This window comes from Dendropsophus ebraccatus, chromosome 6 (genome assembly GCF_027789765.1).
Source record: "Dendropsophus ebraccatus isolate aDenEbr1 chromosome 6, aDenEbr1.pat, whole genome shotgun sequence".
NCBI classification, from domain to species: domain Eukaryota; kingdom Metazoa; phylum Chordata; class Amphibia; order Anura; family Hylidae; genus Dendropsophus; species Dendropsophus ebraccatus.
In genome coordinates, this window is record NC_091459.1 from 47,114,415 (window position 1) to 47,142,077 (window position 27,663).

The window sequence follows — 27,663 nt, forward strand, 5'->3', positions numbered from 1 at the left end:
CTGGGTTAGGTTCAGTGAGGCGTGCACCCACTTTTGTTTTTTCCTTTTGTGACTGTGCTGCTGGTATTTGGTGTTTTCATATACATAAAATAGTTGCTGACTGAACTTGTTTTTCCTTTCTCCCTTATATTTGTAGGAGAGTCTCATTTACTACTTGTTGGTGATCCCGGTACAGGAAAATCTCAGTTTTTGAAATACGCAGTAAAGATAACTCCAAGATCAGTTCTGACTGCTGGTATTGGATCAACTAGTGCTGGTGAGTGATTTCTCCATTTATTTTACTAGATGAGCCTGTCGCTTCTGTTGCTCTGCCTGAGAGCGAAAAATTCCAGCAAACCATATCCACCACCCCCTAACAAGCTCCAATTATAAAGGCGTTCTTCAGATCCCTGTGAAAACACTCAAAATTAATATAGAAACAGCATTTACCATCTGGAAAAAAAATCACCCTGCAGACTGAAGGCAACAGCATATCTCAATATAGGAATCTATGACTATATTACTTCTATCAGAAGAAGATGGTTGGCATAGTGCAGCTGATGTATTCCTTATGCAAAAGCATGTCAAAAGCACAGGGAATGCAGACTTGGGAACCCTGTGCTTAACCCTTTAAGGACATGGCCTATTTTCGTTTTTACGTTTTCGGTTTTTCCTCCTTGTGTTTAAAAGGTCATAGCACTTGCATTTTTCCACCTAGAAACCCACATGACCCCTTATTTCTTGCGTCACTAATTGTACTTTGCAATTACAGGCTGAATTTTTGCATAAAGTACACTGCGAAACCAGAAAAAAATTCAAAGTGTGGTGAAATTGAAAAAAAAAACGCATTTCTTTTATTTGGGGGAAATGTGTTTTTACGCCATTCGCCCTGGGGTAAAACTGACTTGTTATGCATGTTCCTCAAGTCGTTACGATTAAAACGATATATAACATGTATAACTTATATTGTATCTGATGGCCTGTAAAAAATTCAAACCGTTGTTAACCAATATACATTCCTTAAAATCGCTCCATTCCCAGGCTTATAGCGCTTTTATCCTTTGGTCTATGGGGCTGAGCGAGGTGTCATCTTTTGCGCCATGATGTGATCTTTCTATCGGTACCTTGATTGCCCATATACGTCTTTTTGATCGCTTTTTATTACATTTTTTCTGGATTTGATGCGACCAAAAATGCGCAATTTTGCACTTTGGGATTTTTTTGCGCTGACGCCGTTTACCGTACGAGATCAGGAATGTGATTAATTAATAGTTCGGGCGATTACGCACGCGGCGATACCAAACATGTTTATTTATTTATTTATTTGTTTACTTTTATTTAAAACCTGGGGAAAGGGGGGTGATTCAGACTTTTATTAGGGGAGGGGGCTTTTTACTATTAACAACACGTTTTTTTTTTTTTTTTTACACATATACTAGAAGCCCCCCTGGGGGACTTCTAGTATATACACTTTGATCTCTCATAGAGATCTCTGCAGCATAGATATGCTGCAGAGATCCATGAGATCGGCACTCGTTTGCTTTCGGCTGCTGCAGCCGGAAACAAACGAGTGCCGAGCCGAGGACGGCGCCATCTTGGACGCGTCCCCGGCCGGCATCAGTAACGGAGATCGCTCCTCCGGGACAAGGTCCCGGAGGAGCGATCTCCCCCACTAGACACCAGGGAAACGTTGCCTCCGGTAATCGGAGGCAGCTGTCAACTTTGACAGCTGCCTCCGATTAGCTAATTAGCGGGCACGGCGATCGGACCGTGCCCGCTAATAGCGGCGGTCCCGGGCTACACGCGGCACCCGGGATCGCGGCACTTCAAAGCGGGGCCGCCGCGCGGCCCCGCTTTGAAGTGCTAATGAGGACATAGGACGTACCGGTACGTCCTATGTCCTTAAGAGGTTAAAGAGGTACTCTGGGCAGGGACCTTTTTTTTTAATATATGCCCAGGGATAGGTCGTTTAATAATAATAATGTGTACTTACCTCCCTGGCTCCTGCGGTGCTGCCAATCTTTTCAATCTGCTCCACTGTTCAGCTGCTTCAGAGTCCTGGGGCTGTGATGTTGCCGACACGCCCAGCCAATCAGCAATTAAGGTGGGACACCGCTGCAACCACTGATTGGCTGGGTGGGCCTGCAACGTCACAACACAAAGTCCCGCAAGCTAGCGAAGAGCGGAATGGATCGGTAAGACACCTGTGGCACTGCCGTAGCTAGGGTTCTAAGTGCACTTTATTATTTTAAACTGCCTATACCCGGGCATATGTTAAAATAGGCTGCCCCTTTTAATATGAAGGCCACTGGAGGATGCGGTTGAGACACTCTTACCATAACCTGTTTATGGACTGTAAAGCCGTTATTTTCATACTGAAGCAATATGTGAGCCTAGCCATACAATGATTTATAAGTTGTTCATTGTTAGAGAGGTGGAACAGAGTTGGTTTATTTAAAAGCACTAATGTAGAGCAAATGGAGGAAACTAAAACACCTTAAAATAAATACAAAACTTTTTTTTTTAGCTTTACCCCATTACCAATGTATTCAAAATCTAATAAAAAAATTGTTCTGAGTTCAAATTGTGTTTCGGCCTGAAAGTATTCTTGTCAATGCAGTCTCTAAAACAGAAGAGAATCTGAATCTTGTAAACTAGTCCTGATTGTGGAGGCTGGCAGGTCACATGCAGTCCATGTGAGATTCTAGCATAACGTTCAGAGAGTTCTCGGAATTGGGCCAGCCCTTTGATGCAGATGGTATAGCGTCTGTGGAGAGCATAGATTGTAAATTATGGTTACTGTTCTCCAGTTCATCTAGCTTCTCTGTGTTGTCCTCCCAGTTTATGTGAAACCTTGTTACTCTAGGGTTCGATGCCAGTATGTTTCTTTGAAGCTGCGAAAAAAAAAAAGAAAGACTCATAATTATGTAAAGGGACAACTGTTCTTACATAAACTGCAGCTGTGCCAAATGTTCATATGTATAGGGAAGCTGGGAGAGATACCTGTCAGTCACGGCAAAAGGTGGCCCAAGCAAGTGTTAGCATGTACCCCACAGACTTTAGGAAATTACTTGTGCGGATGATCTCCTTTCTCACTGCCACTCACCTTATGAGCTTCCCATTACATCTGAGTGTGTGTGTGTGTGATATAGATAGATAGATATAAATACATAATTTTTTTTTTTAGACATTTTAAAGGGGTACTCCGGCCCAGGGGTATTTTGAAGCTATGGCCGGGAAGGGGGTGGTTAAAGACGGCAGCGGTTACTTAACTCCCCGGTTCCAGCGCCGGGTCCCGCATCGTGCTGCCCCGTACACCCATCCTGGGGCCGCTTTCTGGTGTGAGCTGCGGCATGAGACGTGACGTCTCAAGGCAGCTCAGCCATTCAGCGGCCAAGGCGGGACTCCGATACCCCTGGGCCGGAGTACCCCTTTAACCCCTTCCCCCAATATGACGTCCAGGGACATCATGAAAAGCAGTGCCAGAACGCATCATGATGTCCCTGGAGGTCATGGTTTCCCTGCCTCCCCCCACCTCATAAAAAATTAAATAAAAATGATCAGGGTGTCACATGTCCCCCAGAATGGTACCGTTGGAAACGTCAACTTGTCTTACACAAATATTTTGGTACCACAAGGCCTCTGTGACATGGTATAATGGCTAAAAAAAAAAACCCTGAAATAAAAAAGGCCCCAAAATTCACCAAGTCTCTGTCATGTCTGTGGCCACATATGGGTCAGGTGACAAACTGCGGCCACATATGGGGGATTTCTAGAAACACTGGAATAAGGGGAATAAATAGTGAGTGGTATTTCTCAGTTAGTATTTGCTGTGGTAGAGGAAAAATGGATTAAAATGGAATATCTGCCAAAAAAAATTAAAAATTTTAAATTTCATCTCCAACTTGCTTAAAGGGGTTGTACAGTTTAAAACATTTTTCTCCCATTCTGACCCTTTGCCAAAGTTATACATACCCCCCATATGCTTCCTGTACCAGAATGGTCGTTTTCCCTGACTTCGACCCCCCTCTCCAGCTGCACAGGAAGTCCTGTAGTTCTGAAAATCTCTGACTGTCCTCACATAGATTTTACTGTCCTCGGTCTTGTGCCAAACGTCAGAGAAGGTGAAATGTGACTGGGCGGTGCTGGCAGTGAGACAGTCTCTTCTTATTGGTCCCTTTCAGGGCTAATTTAAATATGTGAGTGTATGAATTCTTATTGGTGAAGTAGTAGTGAGCAGCAGCCAGATTCTAACCCAGGTAGAATAGCTGACTGCTAATGTCTGTAATGTGATCTCCCTGTATGTACATACAAGCTGGATTACAGCATCTCCCTGATGATGTAGCAGAGCTGAGTTTCACTACGGTGCTGCCATGCTCCTGGAGCAAAATTACCTCCAGGACCATGGTAGCACTTTTTTTTTTTTTTTTTTTTTATACATGTTAAAAAGTTTGGACACAAATTATAATTTAGGGTTGGGCAGGACTTACTTTGGAAAAGTCTGGTTTCACAGGTGGATTTTCCCTTAATTCTGTCTCTGTGTATTCATTATTAACATAGTAGCCGACTCTGATAAACTCTTGTCCCCTGTATGTACAGGTGATTAACACCACTGTGACACCCACTGCATCTGCATCTGGGATCAGTCCAGGATTTGGGGCATCCGCCTGCAAAACAAACAAGAATAGATGCAGAATAAATTACCCCCTAGTACTAGCCTCCAGGCAGATCATTATTTAGTCGTATTCTACAACCCCCTACTGCTTGATGAGAATGTGCCATCGGTAAATTACCTATTGTTTAAATGTGGAGTCGGAGTTGAAAAAAAATGTACCGACTCCAGCCTTAAAAAAAAAAATCTTAGAACAATTTAAAATTGAATTTTGATATGAATTTTACAAGTTTTGCTCATCAATATATATAATAAGCAACATTCTAATAGGACACTGGCCCTATTACATAAGGCTGGAAGTGTCCATTGTGTGAGGGGAGATCTATGTTGTTCTCTTCCTGGATGCTGGATGACTGTATATGAGCAGCAGTGTAATATGAAGATATCCTGTGTAATATAGAGGAGGAGGAGGAGGAGAAGACATAAGTAGTGTAGCTGTAACCTCTGTCCTCAGTGTGGTTTTCTCTCTGGAAGAATACTGTGTGTTTTTCTTCAGTGTTCAATGGCTGCAGGTGTGTGTGTGGGCGCGCTATGGCTGCAGTAGACTGTGTGTGTGCTATGGCTGCAGTAGACTGTGTGTGTGCTATGACTACAGCAGGGTGTGTGTGCTATGGCTGCAGCAGGCTGTATGTATGTGTGCTATGGCTGCAGCAAGCTGTGTGTGTGTGCGTGCACACTATGGCTGCAGCAGGCTGTGTGTAATATGAAGATACCCTGTGTAATATAGAGGAGGAGGAGGAGAAGACATAAGTAGTGTAGCTGTAACCTCTGTCCTCAGTGTGGTGTTTTCTCTCTGGTAGAATATTGTGTTTTTTTTCTTCAGTGTTCAATGGCTGCAGGTGTGTGTGTGTGTGTGTGTGTGTGGGCGCGCTATGGCTGCAGTAGACTGTGTGTGTGCTATGACTACAGCAGGGTGTGTGTGCTATGGCTGCAGTAGACTGTGTATGTGCTATGACTACAGCAGGGTGTGTGTATGTGTGCTATGGCTGCAGCAGGCTGTGTGTATGTGTGCTATGGCTGCAGCAAGCTGTGTGTGTGTGTGCACACTATGGCTGAAGCAGGCTGTGTGTGTGCTATGGCTGCAGCAGGCTGTGTGTGTGTGTGTGTGTGCGTGCTATGGCTGCAGCAGGCTGTGTGTGTGTGCTATAGCTGCAGCAGGCTGTGTGGGTGTATGCTATGGCTGCAGCAGGCTGCGTGTGTGTGTGTGCACGCGTGCGTGCTATGGCTGCAGCAGGCTGTGTGTGTGTGCTATAGCTGCAGCAGGCTGTGTGGGTGTATGCTATGGCTGCAGCAGGCTGTGTGTGTGTGTGTGTGTGTGTGTGTGTGTGTGTGTGTGTGTGCGCGCGTGCATGTGCATGCTATTGCGTGCCCCCACAGTGACCTTCTATATCGCTATGTGTGACCCCTCTCTATATCACTATGTGTGACCCCCTATATATCACTATGGCTGACCTCTATATTACAGGTATCTGGCATTGTTAGCAGTGTTTCTTTAAGTATGGTGAATATTTAGTTAGAAACATAGAAGACTGTCAGCAGAAAAGACCACCTGCTCCATCTAGTCTAGTTGTGAGTAGTTCAGGACATGGAGGCTGGAGACTGGCTGCATCCCCTGCACACACAGGAGAAGCTGCTTTATGTGTTTCCTTATTCCCTCAGAAGTCGCCCCCAGGATCATGTAGGACATTAGGGAGAAGCTGCTGAGCCAGTGTGGTAAATAACTCCCCTGCTATATGACTGGCCATTTATGAAGGAGCAGGAGTTTGAGTCGGGAGTCGGTCCTGATAAAATTCAGGAGTCGGAGTCGGTCCTGATAAAATTCAGGAGTCTGAGTCGGAGCTGCGGCTTACCGACTCCACAGCCCTGACAGCTGTGTCCCCTGATGCAAGCTCCAGCCTGAAGTGGATCTGCCATGATTTAGAAGGTGTGGGAGACCCCCTGGGTCACAGTACAGGGCTGTAGACCCCGCTATGCAGACCATGCCCCTTCCCCACTCCCCCTCCCACCTAGTACAGAGAGCTCTTAAAGTGACTGTACCACCAGGCCCAGGCTGAAGCACTGGAGGCGGGCCGACCCACCCTTAGTGGGAGGAAACCCCAGCCCCTCTATGATAGGGTTCCATTGATTGTAATGGAGTCACGTCATGGAGGGGCTGTAGTTTCTTCCCACCAAGGGTGGGTCGGCCCGCCTCCAGTGCTTCAGCCTGGGCCTGGTGGTACAGTCACTGTGAGCTCTTAAACCAAGGTACCACTGTACATGCCCGTCCCTGTGCTCCCGCAGTGCGGCATTACTGCTCCTGGACTCCCGCCAGCAATCTCCAGTTACTGCAAAGTTATGACCCAGCTGATGGATTGCCCACTCAGCCAGTCAATGACTTGGGGGGGCGGGACACCGCTGCAGTCACTGACTTGCTGAGTGGGCAATCCATCAGTCAGGTTCGGTACTTTTAGACATGACACCACAAGCCAGGAGAAAATAAGTTTTAGCAGGTGTCAGAAAGCCGGTGATGCAGTGCTGTGGGGGGTACAGGGAGAGGTAAGTATACACTTTGTGTTCCCCCTCACTCCCTGCATGTACCAGCAGTTTTAAAGGAGAAGTCAGGGAAAATAAAAAAAACAAGGCGGCCACACACTTTATAACAATGTTGGTCAAACCCGCTGTTTTGTCATTTGTCTGTGGAGATAAAGTTCATGTGTGATGGAATTTCTATGCTAGACCCTTTTGTTATCTGAGGGATAAGCCAGTGCCAGAGCTGTCAGGCTGTGGCTTATCCCACACATAGGAAATACATGAAAGCTGTGCCAAATGTTCATATGTATAGGGAAGCGGGGGGAGATAACAGTCTCCGTTATTAAAGGTGTATAGACACCTTTGGCTGAAGCTTCTTTTCCTGTCTGTGATAATAAGTAGAGGGCTACTAGAAAGATCTGAGGGGTCTGCCCCCATAATAATGTACAAAACAGGAAAATAGAATCAGAAAAACAGAAACAAATTAGAAAATAAAACCATAGAAAAAAACATTGGTACCTGGATCTAAGAGTTATTACTTCCACAGGATAGGGGACAAGTATGAGATTGTGGGAGTCTAACCTTTCGCCCCCTTGGGAATCTCTAGAATGGTGCACTGACTCCTTTGTTTAGAATGGAGCCACAAATTGGCGCCTGATCCGCTGCTCCATTCATTCTCTATGGAGCCGTTGTAGATATCCAATACCCCCCTCAATCTCATACTGTGGAGAAGGGACAAGTAAAATACCTCTGATAACCCCTTTAAGGGGTTAAATGTTATGCAGGACTGATGTATGTGCAGTGTGCTTCCACAATGTAATGGGAGCGGTTTCCATGACTCTTTGAGCATAGACGCCAATGTAAAATGGTAACATACTTCATTGTAATACTGAATGAGGAATCTTACCTGAAATACAAACATGTGTCGTCCTGCGGGTACAGGGCCTACTAACACAGAATCCAGTACCTGATCATATTCTTCACTTTCAGCAGATCCCACATATATTATTTTCCATTCTAAATCTAAAAAAAGAAATAAAATGAAGACGTCACATTCAAATATGATTAACAGCTGAACACACAGATCTGGATTTACTTCTATAGTTATATGCGGTGCGATGCCATGCGGTCTGATTTCTGATGACAATCTTCTGTTTGGCAACACCTAAAATGGTCACATGATTGCTTGCAGCCTGGACATTTCTTGGGGAATACATATTTTTCTGCAGATCCGTATTCTGTTTCTTGTAGACGTTTCAGTTAAAGGGCCTGTTCACACTGAGTAATTCTCACGGAATTTCCAGTGCAGCCGTGCCGCGAACATGTCAATTCTTGTGGTGGAGAGTGGAGAGCGCACAAGGCATCCTAGTCAATGAATAGGACAGGCAGAACTTCAAGTGGAGTCTGTGTCACGGGCTCCACTTGAAATTACGTGAGAATTACTTTGTGTTACCAGGCCCAAATGCAACAATTGACCAGGAGCCACTGGCTCATGACCCTGTCAATGGTTGTAGGCAGGGTTATCCCTCTGGCACAAGAGGCCGCCATCTTCCTTCCATCGTAGCGGTGTTTGAGTGAGACCACTTGTGCATGCCAAGCCAAAAGAGGGAAGCAGCGGCAGGAGGAGGAGGACACAGCTGCAGCAGGTGAGTATGGGGTTTTTGGGTTTTTTTTCCCTCAGTCCTGACCAGTGTTTCCTGACCATAAAGATGGCCACGGCCTTAGGCAATCCTTTGTAGTGCAAAATATCTTAATTTTCTTGTTAAATATAAGCTGTAGTTTGTGGACAATTTTAATATCAGCCATAAAGGTAATACATATATTATTGACAAAAAGTGCATGACGTTGTGTAAATATGTATTTTTGTGAACAGTGTCATGGACCAAAGCAGTTTAGTTTTTCTGCGCGTGCATCATGTACAGCATGGGCTCCACCACTGCCAGCACATTGTGTCATGTCACATTAGACTATAGAGATTACGGCACATCATAATGGACTGGGAAGGGAATGGCGGAGGCCTACCTAGGAGAGAAGCAAACGTCACAGTATTTCCAGTGCTGTGTAGAATAAATGACTATGATGGATATAAACATTCTTACTGGGTAATGACACGTCCGAAGAAGGCTTACTGATGTTATTGTGCCCCCGAATATACGGGTATATCTAAAAAAAAACAACTGGTATAATGACTTACGGCACCTCACTAGCAGGTGCTCTCTTGAGTCATCCATCTTCCTGGCAATGGCTGCTGCTCCTCCTGCTCGGCCCAGACAGCGCTTTCTGCCTCTGCAGTCACTTGTGTTTACAGTAGCACATGGAGCTGTAGGCATGTATATATCTGTATGTACTGTCAGGAGTCTGGTATATATCTGTATGTACTGTCAGGAGTCTGGTATATATCTGTATGTACTGTCAGGAGTCTGGTATATATCTATGTACTGTCAGGAGTCTGGTATATATCTATATGTACTGTCAGGAGTTTGGTATATATCTGTATGTACTGTCAGGAGTCTGGTATATATCTGTATGTACTGTCAGGAGTTTGGTATATATCTATATGTACTGTCAGGAGTCTTGTATATATCTGTATGTACTGTCAGGAGTTTGGTATGTATCTGTATGTACTGTCAGGAGTCTGGTATATATCTGTATGTACTGTCAGGAGTCTGGTATATATCTCTATGTACTGTCAGGAGTCTGGTATATATCTATGTACTGTCAGGAGTCTGGTATATCTGTATGTTAACAAAACAGAAAAATCACTAAACTCAGGGAGAACAGCGAAAAAATCCAATGGATTACACATTCACAAGTCTCCACTGATAGTCCCCTAAAAAATTTGAATATGCAAAGAAGGGGTCCATGGAGCCTCAGTTGCGAGTCTCAAAACACGGGAATAGCCAGATATCCCTCTCTCCAGAGAAGGAAGCCTGTTGCCAAGGGGTGCCTCCTAGTGGGGAGAGCACCAAACCACCCTGATACGTAGTCTCTCAGGTTCTCACTCTGTTGCGAGCTTTGCTATTATTACATACAGGAGGCTGTAGTTGCATATATAACTGTATATTGTATACTAAGTAGTCATGTATATATGTGTATATTATATACTGCCAGTAGTCAGGTATATACCCGTATATACTGTCAGTAGTCACGCATATATCTGAATATACTGTCAGTAGTGACGTATAGATGTATACAGTGTCAGTAGTCATGTATAGATTTATATAGCATCAGTAGTCATGTATTTATCTATATATACTGTCAGCAGGTGGGTATATGTCGGTATATAGCGTCAGCAGTGATGTATATGTCGGTATATAGCGTCAGCAGTGATGTATATGTCGGTATATAGCGTCAGCAGTGATGTATATGTCGGTATATAGCGTCAGCAGTGATGTATATGTCGGTATATAGCGTCAGCAGTGATGTATATGTCGGTATATAGCGTCAGCAGTGATGTATATGTCGGTATATAGCGTCAGTAGTGATGTATATGTCGGTATATAGCGTCAGTAGTGATGTATATGTCGGTATATAGGGTCAGTAGTGATGTATATGTCGGTATATAGGGTCAGTAGTGATGTATATGTCGGTATATAGGGTCAGTAGTGATGTATATGTCGGTATATAGGGTCAGTAGTGATGTATATGTCGGTATATAGCGTCAGTAGTGATGTATATGTCGGTATATAGCGTCAGTAGTGATGTATATGTCGGTATATAGCGTCAGTAGTGATGTGCATAGTGTCAATAGTAATGTATATATCTGTATATAGTGTCAGTATACAGTGTCAGTAGTGCTGTATATATTGTCAGTAGTGCTGTATATTGTCAGTAGTGATGTATATGTCAGTATACAGTGTCAGTAGTGATGTATATGTCAGTATACAGTGTCAGTAGTGATGTATATGTCAGTATACAGTGTCAGTAGTGATGTATATGTCAGTATACAGTGTCAGTAGTGGTGTATATGTATCTGTCAGTAGTGATGGAGGGGGGGCACAGTCCGCACATCCTGCCCCCTGGTAGCAGTGAGTTTGGCCGCATTCCCTTACACTGTGTCCTCCTCGGCCGCCTCTAGGCTGGGGCCTGTGCCGCCTGTACCACCTGCCCCGGGCCGCCGCCGCTCACCTTCAGACAGGTCCTCTATGCACTCGAAGGTGATCTCGAACTGGAAGGGGTTGTAGAATGGGGACGGGTTGTCCAGCACCACTACATTGTTCACCTGAACCTTTGCCATATTTCGGGGGCGCACACGACGTGTCGGGAGCAGCCGCGGTCCCCTCCGGAGTCCCGGGGACACTCTCCGCCAGCGGTAGCCGGCTCTCCTCACTCCATGGAGCCCGGCACTCCGCCGGCTTATTCCCGACTTCTAGTCCCGTCCGCTGCCCGCGCCTCCCCCGCCGCCCGCACTCCGGCACATTCTGCTCTTGTTGCTATCACAGCCCGTGTCCGGATTGGCTGCTCCCGCGCCCTCCCCTGTCGCTACAAGCTACACGAGAGGGAACAGACGGGCTCTCCTGACCAGTACAGCTGGGAACGTTCAGCGGCTGCGCCCCCTGCAGGCTGACGGCGGCACACACTGCCCGCGGAGGAGCTGTCACCTGACCCTGCAGCATCGTGTCAGGTAGGCTGCTTACATGGAGGACTCCAGCAGCAGCAGTGTGACACAGGAGTATCTGCCCCAGCAGCAGCAGTGTCACTCAGGAGCATCTGCCCATCATCCCAGCAGCAGCAGTGTGACACAGGAGTATCTGCCCCATCATCCCAGCAGCAGCAGTGTGACACAGGAGTATCTGCCCCATGATACAAGCAGCAGCAGTGTCACACAGGAGTATCTGCCCCATCATCCCAGCAGCAGCAGCAGTGTCACACAGGAGTATCTGCCCCATCATCCCAGCAGCAGCAGCAGTGTCACACAGGAGTATCTGCCCCCTCATCCCAGCAGCAGCAGCAGTGTCACAAAGGAGTATCTGCCCCATCATCCCAGCAGCAGCAGTGTCACACAGGAGTATCTGCCCCATGATACAAGCAGCAGCAGTGTCACACAGGAGTATCTGCCCCATGATATCAGCAGCAGCAGTGTCACACAGGAGTATCTGCCCCATCATCCCAACAGCAGTAGCAGTGTCACACATGAGTATCTGCCCCATCATCCCAGCAGCAGCAGTGTCACACAGGAGTATCTGCCCCATGATCCCAACAGCAGCAGCAGTAGTAGTGTCACACAGGAGTATCTGCCCCATGATAGCAGCAGCTGTGTCACACAGGAGTATCTGCCCCATCATCCCAGCAGCAGCTGTGTGCTAAAAAAAACTTTTATTTTTTATTTTTTTTTTATTTACAGTATGCCTGCTCTGATCTCTCATTGAGATCTATGCAGTATAGATATACTGTATAGATCCATGTGTCCAGTGTGCTATTGCTCTTGGCTGCTACAGCCAAAAGCAATAGAATGCCAAGCCGAGATCAGCGCCATTACAGCGCAGACCCCGACCCAGCAAAGATGCGGATATCGCTCCTCCGCAATCACGTCACACACACTAGACACCAGGGATGGGGAAAATAACCATTTTAAATGCAGCTTTCAACTTTGACAGCTGCCTTTAAAAGGCTTATTAGCAGACACAGCGATCGGACCGTGCCCGCTAATTGCTGCAGGCCCCCTCTGAACTCCCTTAACAACGATGTACGCCCCTGTGTCGTTAAGGGGTTAAACTAAAGATTTAGCAAAAACCACGCTGAGGATGAAGGTCAGAAAATGGCCTGTATTCTCAGCATTCTGTGCACTATGGGAATATAAGAAGAAGTCGTAAAATATAAAGATCAAGTAATCCACAAATGTGAACCTGGCTGTAGTGCTATTCTATATCTTTCCCACTCCCCACCGCACCCACATGGTTACTCATGCCATCATTACATGCAGCCACATGCCAGCCACCTCTTCCAGGTGATTAGAATGATTTCTTCTCCAGCTATAATCTCCCTGCTATTATATGGATTTAGCAGCCTTTATTGGGAGATTTCTCTCTTATCACAGGGCTCTTTCACACAGTACTGCTCTTTTCTGATGGTTTAAACAGCATGAAGGGGAAAAAAATTAAAACATTTATTTTTTTTAAACCCGTTGATGACCAGGCCAATTTTCATTTTTGTATTTTATTTTTTTCCTCCTTATGTTTAAAAGGCCACAGTGCTTGCATTTTTGTCACCTGCAGACCCACATGAGCCCTTATTTTGTGCAATTTTGACAGCAGCATTTAAATGGTTAATTAGCCGGGTGTGGCGATCAGCTGATAGCAGCTGGGAGCGGCATGGCTCAGAGCGGGGTCACAACGTCTTTCATTAAAGGGGTTATCCAGTGCTACAAAAACATGTCCACTTTTCCCCCTACTGTTGTCTCCAGTTCAGGTGCAGTTTGCAATTAAGCTCCATTTACTTCAATGGAACGGAGTTTCAAAACCCCACCCAAACTGGCCATGTTTTTGTAGCACTGGATAACCCATTTAAATCTGTTCACCAAGCACTCCGCTTTCATAAGCAAAAAGACAAAGCAGTGAAGCACTCAGTCAAGCGCTTCTGCCACTTCATTTTAATTAACATTAAAGGTTTGAGCACCTAGACCAACACTAATCAAAAAGAGATCGGCCCCCTTTAACCTTTAAATAAAAAAAAATATATAAAAAGGGCTGTCATTTTATTTATTTTTGAAAATAAAACTACTTTTTTCATGCTGTTTATTGGTTCTTCCAGGGGACTTGGACAAGCATTTGTTCGATCACGTTTACTATACTTATTATACAGGGGGATAGAAGCACAAATGTGGTGCCCCACTGTGAGGCTCGATTGGTCACTTGCTAGGTGGTACTGTGTGATGCCACTACTATGGTGGTTGGTCGAAGTATAGCTCAGACAGATGTTGTACTGTCATGAGGCCAGTGCCAGGTGGGCGCACAGGTATGGAGGCCCACCTGCTTTTATTTTAGAGTGGCGAGCTTTCCCCTGTGGTCGGTGACCTGTCCGGCAGTGAGAGGGTCTCTTGGGTGCTTATCACAGTGATCCGGAGTTGAGTTGTGACCCACCCGGACTATTGGTACCGACACCCACAGAAAGTGGGGATGACCCAAGGAAGGTGCAACTGAGGAATAGAGTAAGTTCAGAGAAGTAGAGAGGAGGATGTCGAGAGAGTCCCAACCTAATCTAGTACTGTGCTCTGCTGGAACTTTAGGCATTAGGCAACTTTAGGCATTGAGTTTTGCTTTCTGCGCAGGCGCGGACTTCCGCTTTCTGAGTGACGCGGTGACAGTCCTGATGCGCAGGCGTGTGTGACGTGAACAGTTCGGTCATCCATCCTGCGATTAGGGCACCGCCTGATGACGTCTTAGTCCTGCGGGCGAGCGACATTGGCTGTAAGTGTTAAGTTGATTTATTGGCTGGGTTATAGTTGCCCTCTGATTTGTAGTAGTACCCACTATGGGCGGACTTAGACTATGGAGTACGTACAGGTGCACGCAGGTGAGTGGTACCTGTGCATGTCAATTATGATGAAGGGGAGTTTCCCCACCATGGCTATTATACGATTGCGATGATAGGTGATTATATGACTCCTCCCTCTTGGGTCAATCACATACTAGGTTATATAAGACCAAACGATGCTAGGGACACCGCCATTTGCCCTACACCTGAAGACGCTCCGTTCAGGAGTGAAACTAGTTGTGGAGGCGGTGATCAGATTTTAAAGTTTTACTACCACAGTCATATTGGTCTGGTTAGACTGCAGCTAACTCAGACATTAATTAGTACCACTGTCAGTGGACTTATATAACTATAGGGATTGATTGTGGATTAGTGTTTTTAACTCACATTCTCACTTTATTAATTTATTAATACATATTATAATAAAAGTTACGTTTTATTACTTTGTCGGGGCTATCCCGGTTTGTTTGGGCTGTTGGCCCTTTGTGGTTGTAGTATCAAGTTTGGAATAGCCGGGTATCTCCGATCTGTAAAGGCACTAATTTACGTTTGAGTTGTGTCCACCCGGACTATTGGTACCGACACCCACAGAAAGGGGGGATGACCCAAGGAAGGTGCAACTGAGGAATAGAGTAAGTTCAGAGAAGTAGAGAGGAGGATGTCGAGAGAGTCCCAACCTAATCTAGTACTGTGCTCTGCTGGAACTTTAGAAGTAGAATACTGAAGAGTAGAGAGAATACTTGTGCCCGTGTTTTGACTTCTTGTCTTTGCACCACCTATTGCCCACCAGTGTCTGGTGACCTGTCCTAGAGGATGACACAAGCCCCAGATCTTGTTACCTGGGTTGAGCAGAGTGGTCAGAGTTTCTGATTACAGTGGGAGTGGAAACGCTGACAACAGGGGAGAATGGGCAGTCAGGGGACCAGCAGCTGTGGTGGAGTGGGATAGGTAAGTACTGTTATGTCCCCTGCAGCCCTGGCAAAATAGTAGATTATGTGTTTATCCTGGACAACTCCTTTTGAGCTTCAGTTTTACAACCTTCTGCTGCTGAGTTGTATACAACTCATGTTTCTGTTGTTTTTTTTATCATTTTTTTCCTGTTAGGATTGACTGTAACTGCAGTGAAGGATTCAGGGGAGTGGAATCTAGAAGCTGGTGCACTGGTCCTGGCAGATGGAGGTCTATGCTGCATTGATGAATTCAACAGTATTAAAGAGCACGACAGGACCAGTATCCATGAGGCAATGGAACAACAGACCATCAGCGTTGCCAAAGCTGGGTATGATCCATTAAATAACATATTACTGTATAGATACTGGCTAGACTTACTAATCTTAGTGTAGTGGTTATATGTGACATTGGGTAGCAGAGACTAGGCCAGTCAGCTTGACACCTGTAGTAGTAACTATGATGGAAATGCTTCTTTAAGATGATCAATTATCTTCTTTTTAAAATCAACTTTATGGACCCAAACCAGCATGCATTTACTGCGGGCAGATGATGCCAGACTGTCATGTCAGTACACAGTGGATAATGTCACAGTTTACTTTGTTTTAAGCAATTGTATCAGTAAGTGCCCAGTTGTAATGCAGAAGATGATAAATTATAATAAAAATAATTTATATTAAAGGAGAAGTCCTGTGGGAACAAAAAAAGCAAAAAGGCAGGGGGGTAAAGGAACATAATAAACAAAGTATCTTTACCTATCCTTGTGCCTCGTAGTGCTGCTCCTGGATCCAGTTGACAGCCACCGGCACCCTGCAGCTCTTCCAGCTGCAACATCACATACCCGGCTGATCTATTGCCCACTCAGCCAATCAGTGACTCAATGACTGGCTGAGCAGGCATTCAATCAGCTGGCCTTACATTGCAGCTGGAAGAGCTGGAATGGGCAATGAACATGGCCCTCAACTGGCAAGGAGAAGTTTCTTTCTGACCAACTGCATGGATCCTCCTAATAGAAATCTATCTGGTTCTCCTAAAGGATTTTTTATGCTGTTGTACCGGAGTAATGAAATAGAATGTATTCCTCAGATTGTGTAGGAGCATATACTACAATATTATGTATAAATGAGATTACTGTATGTACCGGCATCATTTTATCTGGCCTTTTTTTTAAGGGTGCATTCACATATACAGGATCTGCAGCAGATTTGATGTTGCAAATATCATTGTGACTTAATGACTGTATATAGCATAAAATCTGCAGCTTCAAATCTGCGCCATCAGAATTGCTGCAGATCCTGAACGTGTGAACGCACCCTTAAGCAGTCTTACCACCATAGTGATTTTTGCTAGCATACACCATATTGCAGATTGTGGGGGTGAATCTGGAGGATTACTGGCAAAATCCTGTGCTCATTGGCCACCACTGAACAATTGTGTCATATTGCTTTGTGATTCTGCTGCTGTGAGATGGATGAATGAAGCTTTTCCCAATGAACACAGTCATAATTATCCTAATCAATATATGTCCTGCGGCTTATTTCCCGCTGATGGATACCAGTCTGTGAAATTTTTCCTCCCCTGTTTGAATAAGTAAAAAAGCTGATCAGTGAGTTTCTTTCATCAAAATGTATATAGAAGATTAATTTATGCAATTCCAATGTCTTTATTCAGACATCCAGCACCATCATACTGTGCTTAAGGGGGTACTCCAACCCCTTAAATTTTTTATGTGTTGCTTCCCTTTGTGGAGAACATAATAAACATGCTATTCTTATCTCACCATCCTCCCCTAGGGTCCTCCTGTGGCGTCTTCGGGTCCAAAGCTGCTGACTCTTCTCGGCAGTATCTGCCCGATCAGCCTATCACTGGCCACGGCACTGTCCTGTCTGGCTGAGTGGGCCCTCCGATTCCATTGCAGTGGTAGCATTCAGCTGGAGACCTGAAGGTGCTGCAGGAGGACTCTGGGATAGTGTGGTGAGATAAAATTGATATGTTTGTTACTTTCCCAGCAAGGGCAGCAACATATAATTTTTTTTTTAAAGGGCAAGAGTACCCCTTTAACCTCTTAAGGACCCATGACGTACCGGTACGCGGGTCCTTTAAGAGGGCGCCGCGGCCGGCCGGGTCCCGGTCGGGGGAGATAGCCTGCTATAATACATAGCAGGCCATCTCTCCCTGTCGGCATGGGGGGTTGTTAACCCCCCCATGCTGACGATCGCTGCTATTGGCTGATCAGCCGAGGACGGCACCGACCGCCATTACTGTAAAAAGTAATGGTGGTCACGGTACCACCGGCCCGATCGCCGTTCACGGCGATCAAAGTCCCCACAAGTAGTAAATACCTGCTCTGGACCCCTCAGCTAGGTAGCTGAGGGGTCCAGAGCAGGTATTTGTACATTACTCACCTGTCCCGGGGTCCTGATCGGCGTCTTCCGGGTTCTCGGCGTCCTCGTCTTCTCGTCGGGTCTTCGGCTTCTTCCGTGCGGTCCCCGTTCGGCTTTTTTCATCTCCAGCATCGTCTTTTTTCTGATTTTTTTCGGCTCCAGCGTAGTCTTTTTTTCGGATTTTGCGCTCTGCTGCCCTCTAGCGGCTGAGAAGTGTAATACACATATCAGCAGATATAGGGATGTTCAGCATGTAGTAAAAGTTTTTTTTTTTTTTCCCAGTTTTTTTTTTTTTTCTATTTTCCGCACCCTATCGCCATTGAGTGTTGATCAGCATCGCACGAAAGTGCGCTGCTAATCAGCAACTCCTCCTTTTTGGCGTAGGGTGTTTTTCTCTCCTCACCTTCACGACGGCACCATAGGAGGATGGGTTATACCCTAGGGACAGGAAAAAGCACGAGAGGTTAAAAGCCCCTCCCTTTCCTCCCAGCACCAGTGCTTTTTCCTGTCCCATTAGGGCAGGCACGAGAGGGAGGGGATCCGCGTGAAGACGAGGAGAGATCCCCTCTAAGCAGTAAAAGACTTACAGAAGGCTGTGGATCGATCGAGGCCTCGGCTTCCTTCCTTCCAGTCAGACGGCCGGCCGTAGGGAGGAGCAGTTCCGTCGTTTCCTGTGTGGAGCCTCGCACTGTCTCCAGGTACTCGGCAGTGGGGGGGACCCGAATTATTCGCTCCCCCCGGTGGATAATGGGCAGACGGGATCCCGGCTGTGGGAAGGCCGCGTCGCCTCACCTGTGACGTAGACGCCGCGGCGCTCGGCGCATGACGCGGAGGCTGCGGCGTCCTACGCGTGACGTAGGACGCCGCTGGTGACGTCGGACGCAGTGTCGCCCGCGTATGACGTGGAAGACCGGCGCTCCGGAGATGACGTCAGACGCCGTGCGCTCCGCTTCCGGGACCGCACAGTTAAAATCTTCAGCGCGAGCTGGTCGGATCGTCTCGCTGTTGGTGATGGATCCCTCCACGTCCGACAAGACTGCTACGGCGGTAACTGTGAGTAGTGTATTGGCTTCGGCCGCTTCCGCATGCGCAGCTCTGCATTCAGCACGCTACCTATGCAAACTCTGCAGTTTTTTTCCTCTGGAATCAGTGCATGTCTTCCACTATGGGTGATATATTACATTGATAGTACAAATTGCCATGAGGATCTGCTCCACTCTCAATCGGTGTATGGGTGCAGGAGAATTATGAATATATATTACGGGTATATATATGGGTATATATATATATATATATATAAATATATATACTCCCTACGGCTATACAGCCAGTGGGGCGGTGCTTACATTGGATTATCATCTTTTTCTTGAAATCTGATGTATATATATTGCTTATCCTCCTTAGGAGACTAAAGAATCTAATCCTAAGAAGGATAAACCTAGAACACCAGAGAGGAGATGTGTGACCTGCAATGCAAAACTGTCATCCAGTTGCAAGAAAAACATCTGCCCATCTTGCATTGGGGAAATCATAAAGGAAGACAGATCATCATTCCTGGAAGATATCAGGAAAATGATGAAGGAGGAGATAGCTACATCTATAACCAGACTCCCTCCTCCTCCTCTGCCGCTACCTCTACCTACCCCTCCTCCTGCTCCACTAGACCTAAACCCTCCTCAGGTCTCCCCGGTCCATCAGGTAGTTTCCAATGATGCACCGGTAGATATCATGTCGAGTTATTCTGCTTCTGTAGCAGCTTCAGAAGAAACTACATTATCCAGGAAACGTAGGAGACACTCATCCGCGTCTTCTGATGAATCTGGTCAGATTCAGGAATCAATAGAAATGAGCGATAATGAGACTGAACAGAAAGAAGAAATAAGAAAATACTTCTTTCCCTCAGAACACACCTCTGCACTACTCAAAGCGGTCAGAGATGCTCTGAGTGTAGAACAAGTTCAGGAGCAGGTAGCCCCTAAAGATAAGATGTTTCAGGGACTGAAAGCCAAGCAGAAATTGGTTTTTCCAGTCCATGAGACATTACAACAGTTAATCACTGATGAGTGGGCAGAACCAGAAAAGAGGTTACAGGTGCCCAGCGAAATTAGAAGACGGTTACCCTTCGGGGAAGAAGATACGTCTAAGTGGGGAGATATTCCTAAGATAGACGCACAGGTAGCTAAGACCACAAAAAAATCCTTATTGCCCTTTGAGAATTCCTCTCAGCTCAAGGATCCCATGGACCGTAAGGCGGAAAGCCTGTTAAAAAAATCCTGGGAAACAGTGTCGTACTCATTAAAAAATAACATTGCTGCCACCTGCGTTGCCAGGGCCCTCCATGTCTGGGTAGAACAGCTAGAAGGCCACTTAAATGATAAATGTCCAAGACAACAAATAGTGGACTCCCTACCCCTACTAAAAGATGCCACTGCATTTTTAGCCGACGCCACAGCGGAATCTATCCGATTCGCAGCTAAAGATGGCGCACTAACCAATGCCGCCCGCCGGGCGCTCTGGTTAAAAAATTGGACCGGAGATAATACCGCCAAATCAAATCTGTGTGGTATACCATTTGAAGGTCAATATGTGTTCGGAACACACCTGGATAAAATTATAGAAAAATCGGCAGATAAAAAGAAAGCCTTACCAGAAGAAAAACCCCCACAAAAGAAACAACAGTATAAAAGACCGAAGTTTCAGGACAACTACCGCGGTAAAGGGAAAGGGGGCCGATGGAGTTACTCCGAGGGAGGGAAAGGGAGAAATATTTTTTTCAACCCCAAGTCCTCCCAAGATAAACAGTGACACCGGTCCGGTAGGGGGAAGACTGAAGGACTTTTCAGATGTGTGGACATATATTACCAACAACAACTGGGTAACAAATATAATCAGGGAGGGCTACCGAATAGAACTAACTCACCCTCCCCCACACAGATTTACAATCTCACGGCAGTCTTCAGATCCCCTACAAAAAGAATTAGTGAAAAGCGTGAGGAAATTACAGAGTATGGAAGTAATCTCCCTAGTTCCACCAAAGGAGAAAGGAGCGGGTCACTACTCGAACTTGTTTCTAGTAAAAAAAACCAACGGCTCCTTCCGTCTAATTATAAACCTAAAACCATTGAACCAATACGTCAGATATCAGAGGTTCAAGATGGAATCAATACAGACGACAACACCCCTAATAGCGTCCAGGGCATTGATGGCCTCCATAGATCTCCAGGACGCTTACTATCATGTTCCAATACACCAGGATTCCCAAAAATATCTAAGGTTTGCGATTCTCATAGGGAAAGAGATACGTCACTATCAATTCAAAGCTCTCCCGTTCGGGATCTCCTCGGCTCCAAGAATCTTCACCAACGTGATGTCAGAGGTGATATCTTTTCTTCATCTCCAGGGAATAAATATCGTGGCCTACCTGGACGATCTCCTCATCATAGCAGACACACAAAAGAAGCTGATACAAGATCTGGAGACAACTCGCAACCTTCTAACATCTTTAGGGTGGATCATCAACGTCGACAAATCCGACCTGGTGCCATCTCACAGGAAAGTGTTTCTAGGAATCCTCCTAGATTCAATCCTTCAAACGTCATTTCTTCCGGAGGAAAAAATACTAAAGATCCTCACAAAAATCAGGAGACTAAAGAACAGCTCACTGACGTCTGTGAGAGAGGCAATGTCAGTCCTAGGCTCAATGACTTCATCCATCCCAGCGGTGCCTTGGAGTCAAGCCCATTCCCGATCACTTCAAGCCCAGATTCTAAAGACCTGGAACAAAAGACCTTCGGGATTAGACAAAAAGTTTTCCCTCACCCCCCAGACGAAAAAATCGCTACGCTGGTGGCAAGGAAGAGAGAATCTACAAAAAGGGGTACAGTGGAACCCTCAACCCAAGGTAATAGTAAAAACAGACGCAAGCCAGACAGGTTGGGGAGCCCAAGTCGGGACCCAATTCTTTCAGGGGATTTGGGACACAAACGATTTAACCTCTTAAGGACATAGGACGTACCGGTACGTCCTATGTCCTCACTTGCACTTCAAAGCGGGGCCGCGCGGCGGCCCCGCTTTGAAGTGCCGCGATCCCGGGTGCCGCGTGTAGCCCGGGACCGCCGCTATTAGCGGGCACGGTCTGATCGCCGTGCCCGCTAATTAGCTAATCGGAGGCAGCTGTCAAAGTTGACAGCTGCCTCCGATTACCGGAGGCAACGTTTCCCTGGTGTCTAGTGGGGGAGATCGCTCCTCCGGGACCTTGTCCCGGAGGAGCGATCTCCGTTACTGATGCCGGCCGGGGACGCGTCCAAGATGGCGCCGTCCTCGGCTCGGCACTCGTTTACTTCCGGCTGCAGCAGCCGAAAGCAAACGAGTGCCGATCTCATGGATCTCTGCAGCATATCTATGCTGCAGAGATCTCTATGAGAGATCAAAGTGTATATACTAGAAGTCCCCCAGGGGGGCTTCTAGTATATGTGTAAAAAAAAAAAAAAAAGTGTTGTTAATAGTAAAAAGCCCCCTCCCCTAATAAAAGTCTGAATCACCCCCCTTTTCCCAGGTTTTAAATAAAAGTAAACAAATAAATAAATAAATAAACATGTTTGCTATCGCCGCGTGCGTAATCGCCCGAACTATTAATTAATCACATTCCTGATCTCGTACGGTAAACGGCGTCAGCGCAAAAAAATCCCAAAGTGCAAAATTGCGCATTTTTGGTCGCATCAAATCCAGAAAAAATGTAATAAAAAGCGATCAAAAAGACGTATATGGGCAATCAAGGTACCGATAGAAAGATCACATCATGGCGCAAAAAATGACACCTCGCACAGCCCCATAGACCAAAGGATAAAAGCGCTATAAGCCTGGGAATGGAGCGATTTTAAGGAACGTATATTGGTTAACAACGGTTTGAATTTTTTACAGGCCATCAGATACAATATAAGTTATACATGTTATATATCGTTTTAATCGTAACGACTTGAGGAACATGCATAACAAGTCAGTTTTACCCCAGGGTGAATGGCGTAAAAACACATTTCCCCCAAATAAAAGAAATGCGTTTTTTTTTTCAATTTCACCACACTTCGAATTTTTTTCTGGTTTCGCAGTGTACTTTATGCAAAAATTCAGCCTGTAATTGCAAAGTACAATTAGTGACGCAAAAAATAAGGGGTCATGGGGGTTTCTAGGTGGAAAAATGCAAGTGCTATGACCTTTTAAACACAAGGAGGAAAAACCGAAAACGTAAAAACGAAAATGGGCCATGTCCTTAAAGGGTTAAAAGACTCCTCAAACCTCAAAGAACTCAAGGCAGTCAAAAATTCATTACAGGCGGCTCAAAACACCTTAAAAGACACCCATGTGCATGTTCTATCGGACAATGTCACCACGGTAGCTCACTTAAGACACCAGGGCAGTGCAAAACACAATCCCCTATGGTCAGTATCAAAACAAATATTCGCTTGGGCAGAGTCTCACCTTCTGTCTCTGTCAGCAACTCACCTGAAAGGAACAGAAAATACTCAGGCAGACTTTCTCAGTCGCCACCAGGTTCATCCAGGGGAGTGGTGTCTCAAAGATCAGATCTTCCGTCAACTAGTAGAACGCTGGGGGGAACCCGAGATAGATTTGTTTGCCACCAGAAAAAACAAGAAGGTGACAAACTTCTACTCCCTGAACCCATCAGACCACCCTACTGCAGTAGATGCCCTGACACAAAATTGGAAGGTAAAAATAGCTTACGCCTTTCCTCCCATCCCACTGATACCAAAGGTACTCCAGAAGATCAGGGATCAGGGAATAAAGGTTATTCTGGTAGCTCCATACTGGCCGAAGAGGAGCTGGTTTGGCCTCCTCAAGACACTAGCAGTGGAGGAGCCAGTCCTACTTCCACAAATAACCGACCTTCTCTTTCAGGGTCCGATTCTCCATCCAGAACCAGAAAAACTACAGTTGTCTGCATGGATCCTGAAGAGACAATATTAAGAAGCCGAGGCTTATCAGAGAAGGTAATATCCACTCTCATGAAAAGCAGAAAGAAGGTAACTAATTCCATTTACCTAAAAGTCTGGAAGGTGTTCTCCTCTTGGTGTAAATCCCCTCCACCAATTCCGGCAGAACCAAACATAGCCCAAATCCTGGACTTCTTACAGGCGGGACTTTCTAAAGGGCTTAGGCCAGCCACCCTTAAAGTGCAGGTTTCCGCCTTATCGGCAATCTATGACACAAATTTAGCTGACCATAGATGGATCAAAAGATTTATAAGAGCTGCGTCTAGAATTAATCCTAAACCTCAGACTATTCATCCGCCATGGGACCTGAATATAGTCTTAGAAGGCTTAACAAAACCTACCTTTGAACCTATAACAGACATTAATATAAGACTTCTCTCATACAAGACAGTCTTTTTGGTCGCGATATGTTCAGCCAGGAGGGTGAGTGAAATCCAGGCCTTAACTATCCGTAAACCATATTGTACTATCTCAGAAGACGGTATTACCTTAAAAACAGATCCTTCCTTTCTACCTAAGGTAGTTACAGAGTTTCATAAGAATCAGGACATTATCCTTCCATCATTCTGTCCAAATCCCAAAAATTCATTAGAAGAAAAATTCCATACTTTAGACGTTAGAAGAGCAGTCCTACAGTATATGGAAACTACGGCTCCCTGGCGAACTGATCAAAATCTATTTATCCAGTTCCAGGGAAAAAACAAAGGGAAAAAAGTCTCAAAAAGTACCATCGCCCGATGGATAAAAAACTCAATAACAGAAGCCTATAAAGCTCAAGACCTACCTTCTCCCATTAATATAAGAGCTCATTCTACTAGAGCGATGTCCACATCATGGGCCGAAAGGGCTTCGGCCTCTCTGGAACAGATCTGCAGGGCCGCGACATGGTCGTCCCCCCACACATTCTCAAGACACTATAGACTACTTCTGCAGTCAAGGGAAGATCTGTCCTTCGGCAGGAAGGTGCTGCAGGCTGTGGTCCCCCCCTAAGAGTAATGGTTGGTATTGCTCCTATGGTGCCGTCGTGAAGGTGAGGAGAGAAAATAGGATTAGTCTTACCGGTAAGACTGTTTCTTCGAACCTTCACGACGGCACCAGTATCCCTCCCTAGTATTGTATGTTTAATATGATACTCACGTGGTGCTATTGGTTGTTATAAAGGCACTGGTGCTGGGAGGAAAGGGAGGGGCTTTTAACCTCTCGTGCTTTTTCCTGTCCCTAGGGTATAACCCATCCTCCTATGGTGCCGTCGTGAAGGTTCGAAGAAACAGTCTTACCGGTAAGACTAATCCTATTTTTTTCTATATCCTACCGCCACGGTCTGCTGATAAGTGCCGCACATAAGTGCGGCATTTATCAGCAACACCATTTTTGGCGTAGGTTTTTTTTTTTATACTTACTGTAAAAAAACACGTAAAAAACACTACATTATACCACACTACACTACATTGAATAAAGTTTGACACTACACCACTACATACCCCATATACCAATCCCTATATAAAAGTGGCCCCCGGCGTGTTTTCGGTATCGGACGCATACGTTATTATTGCCTCCGACACCGAAACAGCCAGTGAGGATGAATGGGGGGATCCTTCGTTCCTCCATTCATCCTCATCCTCCAATGACGTATCTGGGGGTAGCGTAGCGTACGCTGCCTCCCAGACACGTCTTTTCCGTACCGGTCCAGTACCGTCCCAATAAGAGATGACGGTATGGCGTGAAATTCTACAAACTCTGTGAGAGTACCTCTGGAAACTACACCCCTCAAGGAATCTAACAAGGGGTGCAATGAGGATATGGACCTCATTGAAAGTGAAAAAATGAAAATTTTCCTTTTCACGTCACATTGTTCCACATTTTTGCCCGTCACCAGTGGTGTCCATATGCTCACTGAACCCCTTGTTAGATTCCTTGAGGGGTGTCGTTTCCTGAATGTGGTCACTTGTGGGGGGTTTCCAGTGTTTTGGCAGCACGAGGGCTCTGTAAATGCGACATGGCCCTTGAAATGCATTCCAGTGAAATCCAGCTTCCAAAAGCCAATTGGCGCTCCTTCCCTTTGGGCGCTCGTGCTGTGCCCGCTTGGCACTTTATGTCCACATGTTGGGTATTTCCGTACTCGGGAGAAACTGCGCCACATGTTTTGTGGTTTTTTTTTCCTTTTATCCCTTTGTGAAAATGAAAAATTGAAAGCTAGAACGTTTTAGTGTAAAAAATACTTTTGTCTTTTTTCACGCCATATTGTTCGGAAAATCTGTGAAGCACCTGTGGGGTCCAGATGCTCACTACACCCCTTGTTACATTCCTTGAGGGGTGTACTTTTCTAAATGGAAACCCTTTAGGGGTGTTTTTTAGGTTTTGGCACCCCAGAGCCTCTGCCAACTTGAAGTGGTACAGTCAGAAATGACTAAATATAACAGAGCCATTGAAATTCACTAGGCGCTCCTTTGTATCTGAGGCTTGTGGTTGCGTCAAATAGCGCAATAGGGCCACATATGGGGTATTTCTATAAACTGCAGAAACGGGGCAATCAATATTGGTGTGCATTTCTCTGGTAATAAGTTTATAATTATGAAAAATATTGGATTACAATAAAATCTCTGCACAGAAAATTTAAATGTTCAAATTTCTTACACAATTAGCTTTTATTTCTGTGACTCCCCTAAAGGGTTAAAAAACTTTCTGGATCTGCTTTTGCAGAGTTTGGGGTGCAGTTTCTGAAATGGGGTGCTTTGTGGGGCTTTCTAACATACAGGCCCCTCAAATACACTTTAAACCTGAACAGGTCTGAAATTTTACTGAAAACTTGCAAATTTGCTGCTAATGTTTTAAGCTTTCTATTGTCTAAAAAAAATTAAATATAGTTTAATAAATGCGGCCAACATAAAGTAGACATGTTGCTAATGCTATTTAATATATAATTTATGTGGTATAACCATTTTCTGTATAAGCAGAAAAGTTTTAAAGTTGGAAAAATGCATTTTTTTCACTATTTTTCACGCTATTTTGGGTTTTTCATAAAGATTGGTTATAAATATCGACTCCAATTTACAAGAAATGTCAAGTACAATATGTCACGAGAAAACAATCTCAGAATCAGCCGGATAAGTAAAAGCATCCCGAAGTTATTAATGAATAAAGTGACACAGGTCAAATTCTTAAAATTTGCTCCGGTCCTTAAAGTGTCACTGTCGTTTTTTTTTTTTTTTTTGCAGAAATCAATAGTCCAGGCGATTTTAAGAAACTTTGTAATTATCCGAAAAATGCATTTTTATCATGAAAAAGCAGTTTGAAGCTCTCCCCCCTGTCTTCATTGTTCTCCTATGGAGAGAGCTAAAGAAAAGACCAAAACAGGACAACAAAGAGTTAATCTACAAATCCCTCACGGGATATCTCCTGTGACAGTCACCAGTGACCTGTCTGAGCTCGAATTACAGCTGTCACCCAGCTCTGTGCCTGTAATCCTCTGTTATCTGCTTTCTGCTGCCGGCTAACTCCCTCCTTCCTCCTCCCCCCTCCCCTCTCCCTAGAACAGACAGGGGACGTCTCCTGCAACAAGTCACAATTTTCAGATTTTTCAGAGTGGATGAAAAAGAGGAAGGAGGGGGGGGACCTGGGAAAAGGCTTTTTACATGCAGATAATGGCAGATTTGGCTAATAAACCCAATTACAAAGTTTCTTAAAATCGCCT

At 45.4% G+C, this 27,663-nt stretch overlaps 2 protein-coding genes across 8 annotated transcripts in view; one reads left to right on the plus strand and one right to left on the minus strand.

The window, feature by feature from the left end:
- Positions 1-27,663, plus strand: part of FAM184A (family with sequence similarity 184 member A) — a 207,400-nt gene that overhangs the window by 158,636 nt on the left and 21,101 nt on the right. For all 7 annotated transcript variants that reach the window (XM_069974902.1, XM_069974901.1, XM_069974903.1 and 4 more), the window contains 2 exons: positions 137-256; positions 15,737-15,911. In XM_069974902.1, coding sequence (XP_069831003.1) covers positions 137-256; positions 15,737-15,911 — 295 coding nt within the window. The remainder of the gene's footprint in view (positions 1-136; positions 257-15,736; positions 15,912-27,663) is intronic.
- Positions 2,403-11,663, minus strand: ASF1A (anti-silencing function 1A histone chaperone). The gene is made up of 4 exons (XM_069974918.1): positions 11,288-11,663; positions 8,067-8,182; positions 4,470-4,646; positions 2,403-2,873 (listed from the first exon to the last, which is right to left on the minus strand). Exons 1-4 carry the CDS (start codon positions 11,394-11,396, stop codon positions 2,661-2,663), a joined length of 615 nt encoding a protein of 204 aa, XP_069831019.1. The 5' UTR covers positions 11,397-11,663; the 3' UTR covers positions 2,403-2,660.

Excerpts from the sequence above, each read along its gene's own strand:
- ASF1A (XM_069974918.1), bottom strand. The coding sequence starts at position 11,396 with ATGGCAAAGGTTCAGGTGAACAATGTAGTGGTGCTGGACAACCCGTCC. Across the intron at positions 4,647-8,066 it reads GACACATGTTTGTATTTCAG|GCGGATGCCCCAAATCCTGG; the intron begins GTAAGATTCCTC and ends TTTGTTTTGCAG. Across the intron at positions 2,874-4,469 it reads TGAAACCAGACTTTTCCAAA|CTTCAAAGAAACATACTGGC; the intron begins GTAAGTCCTGCC and ends TTTTTTTCGCAG.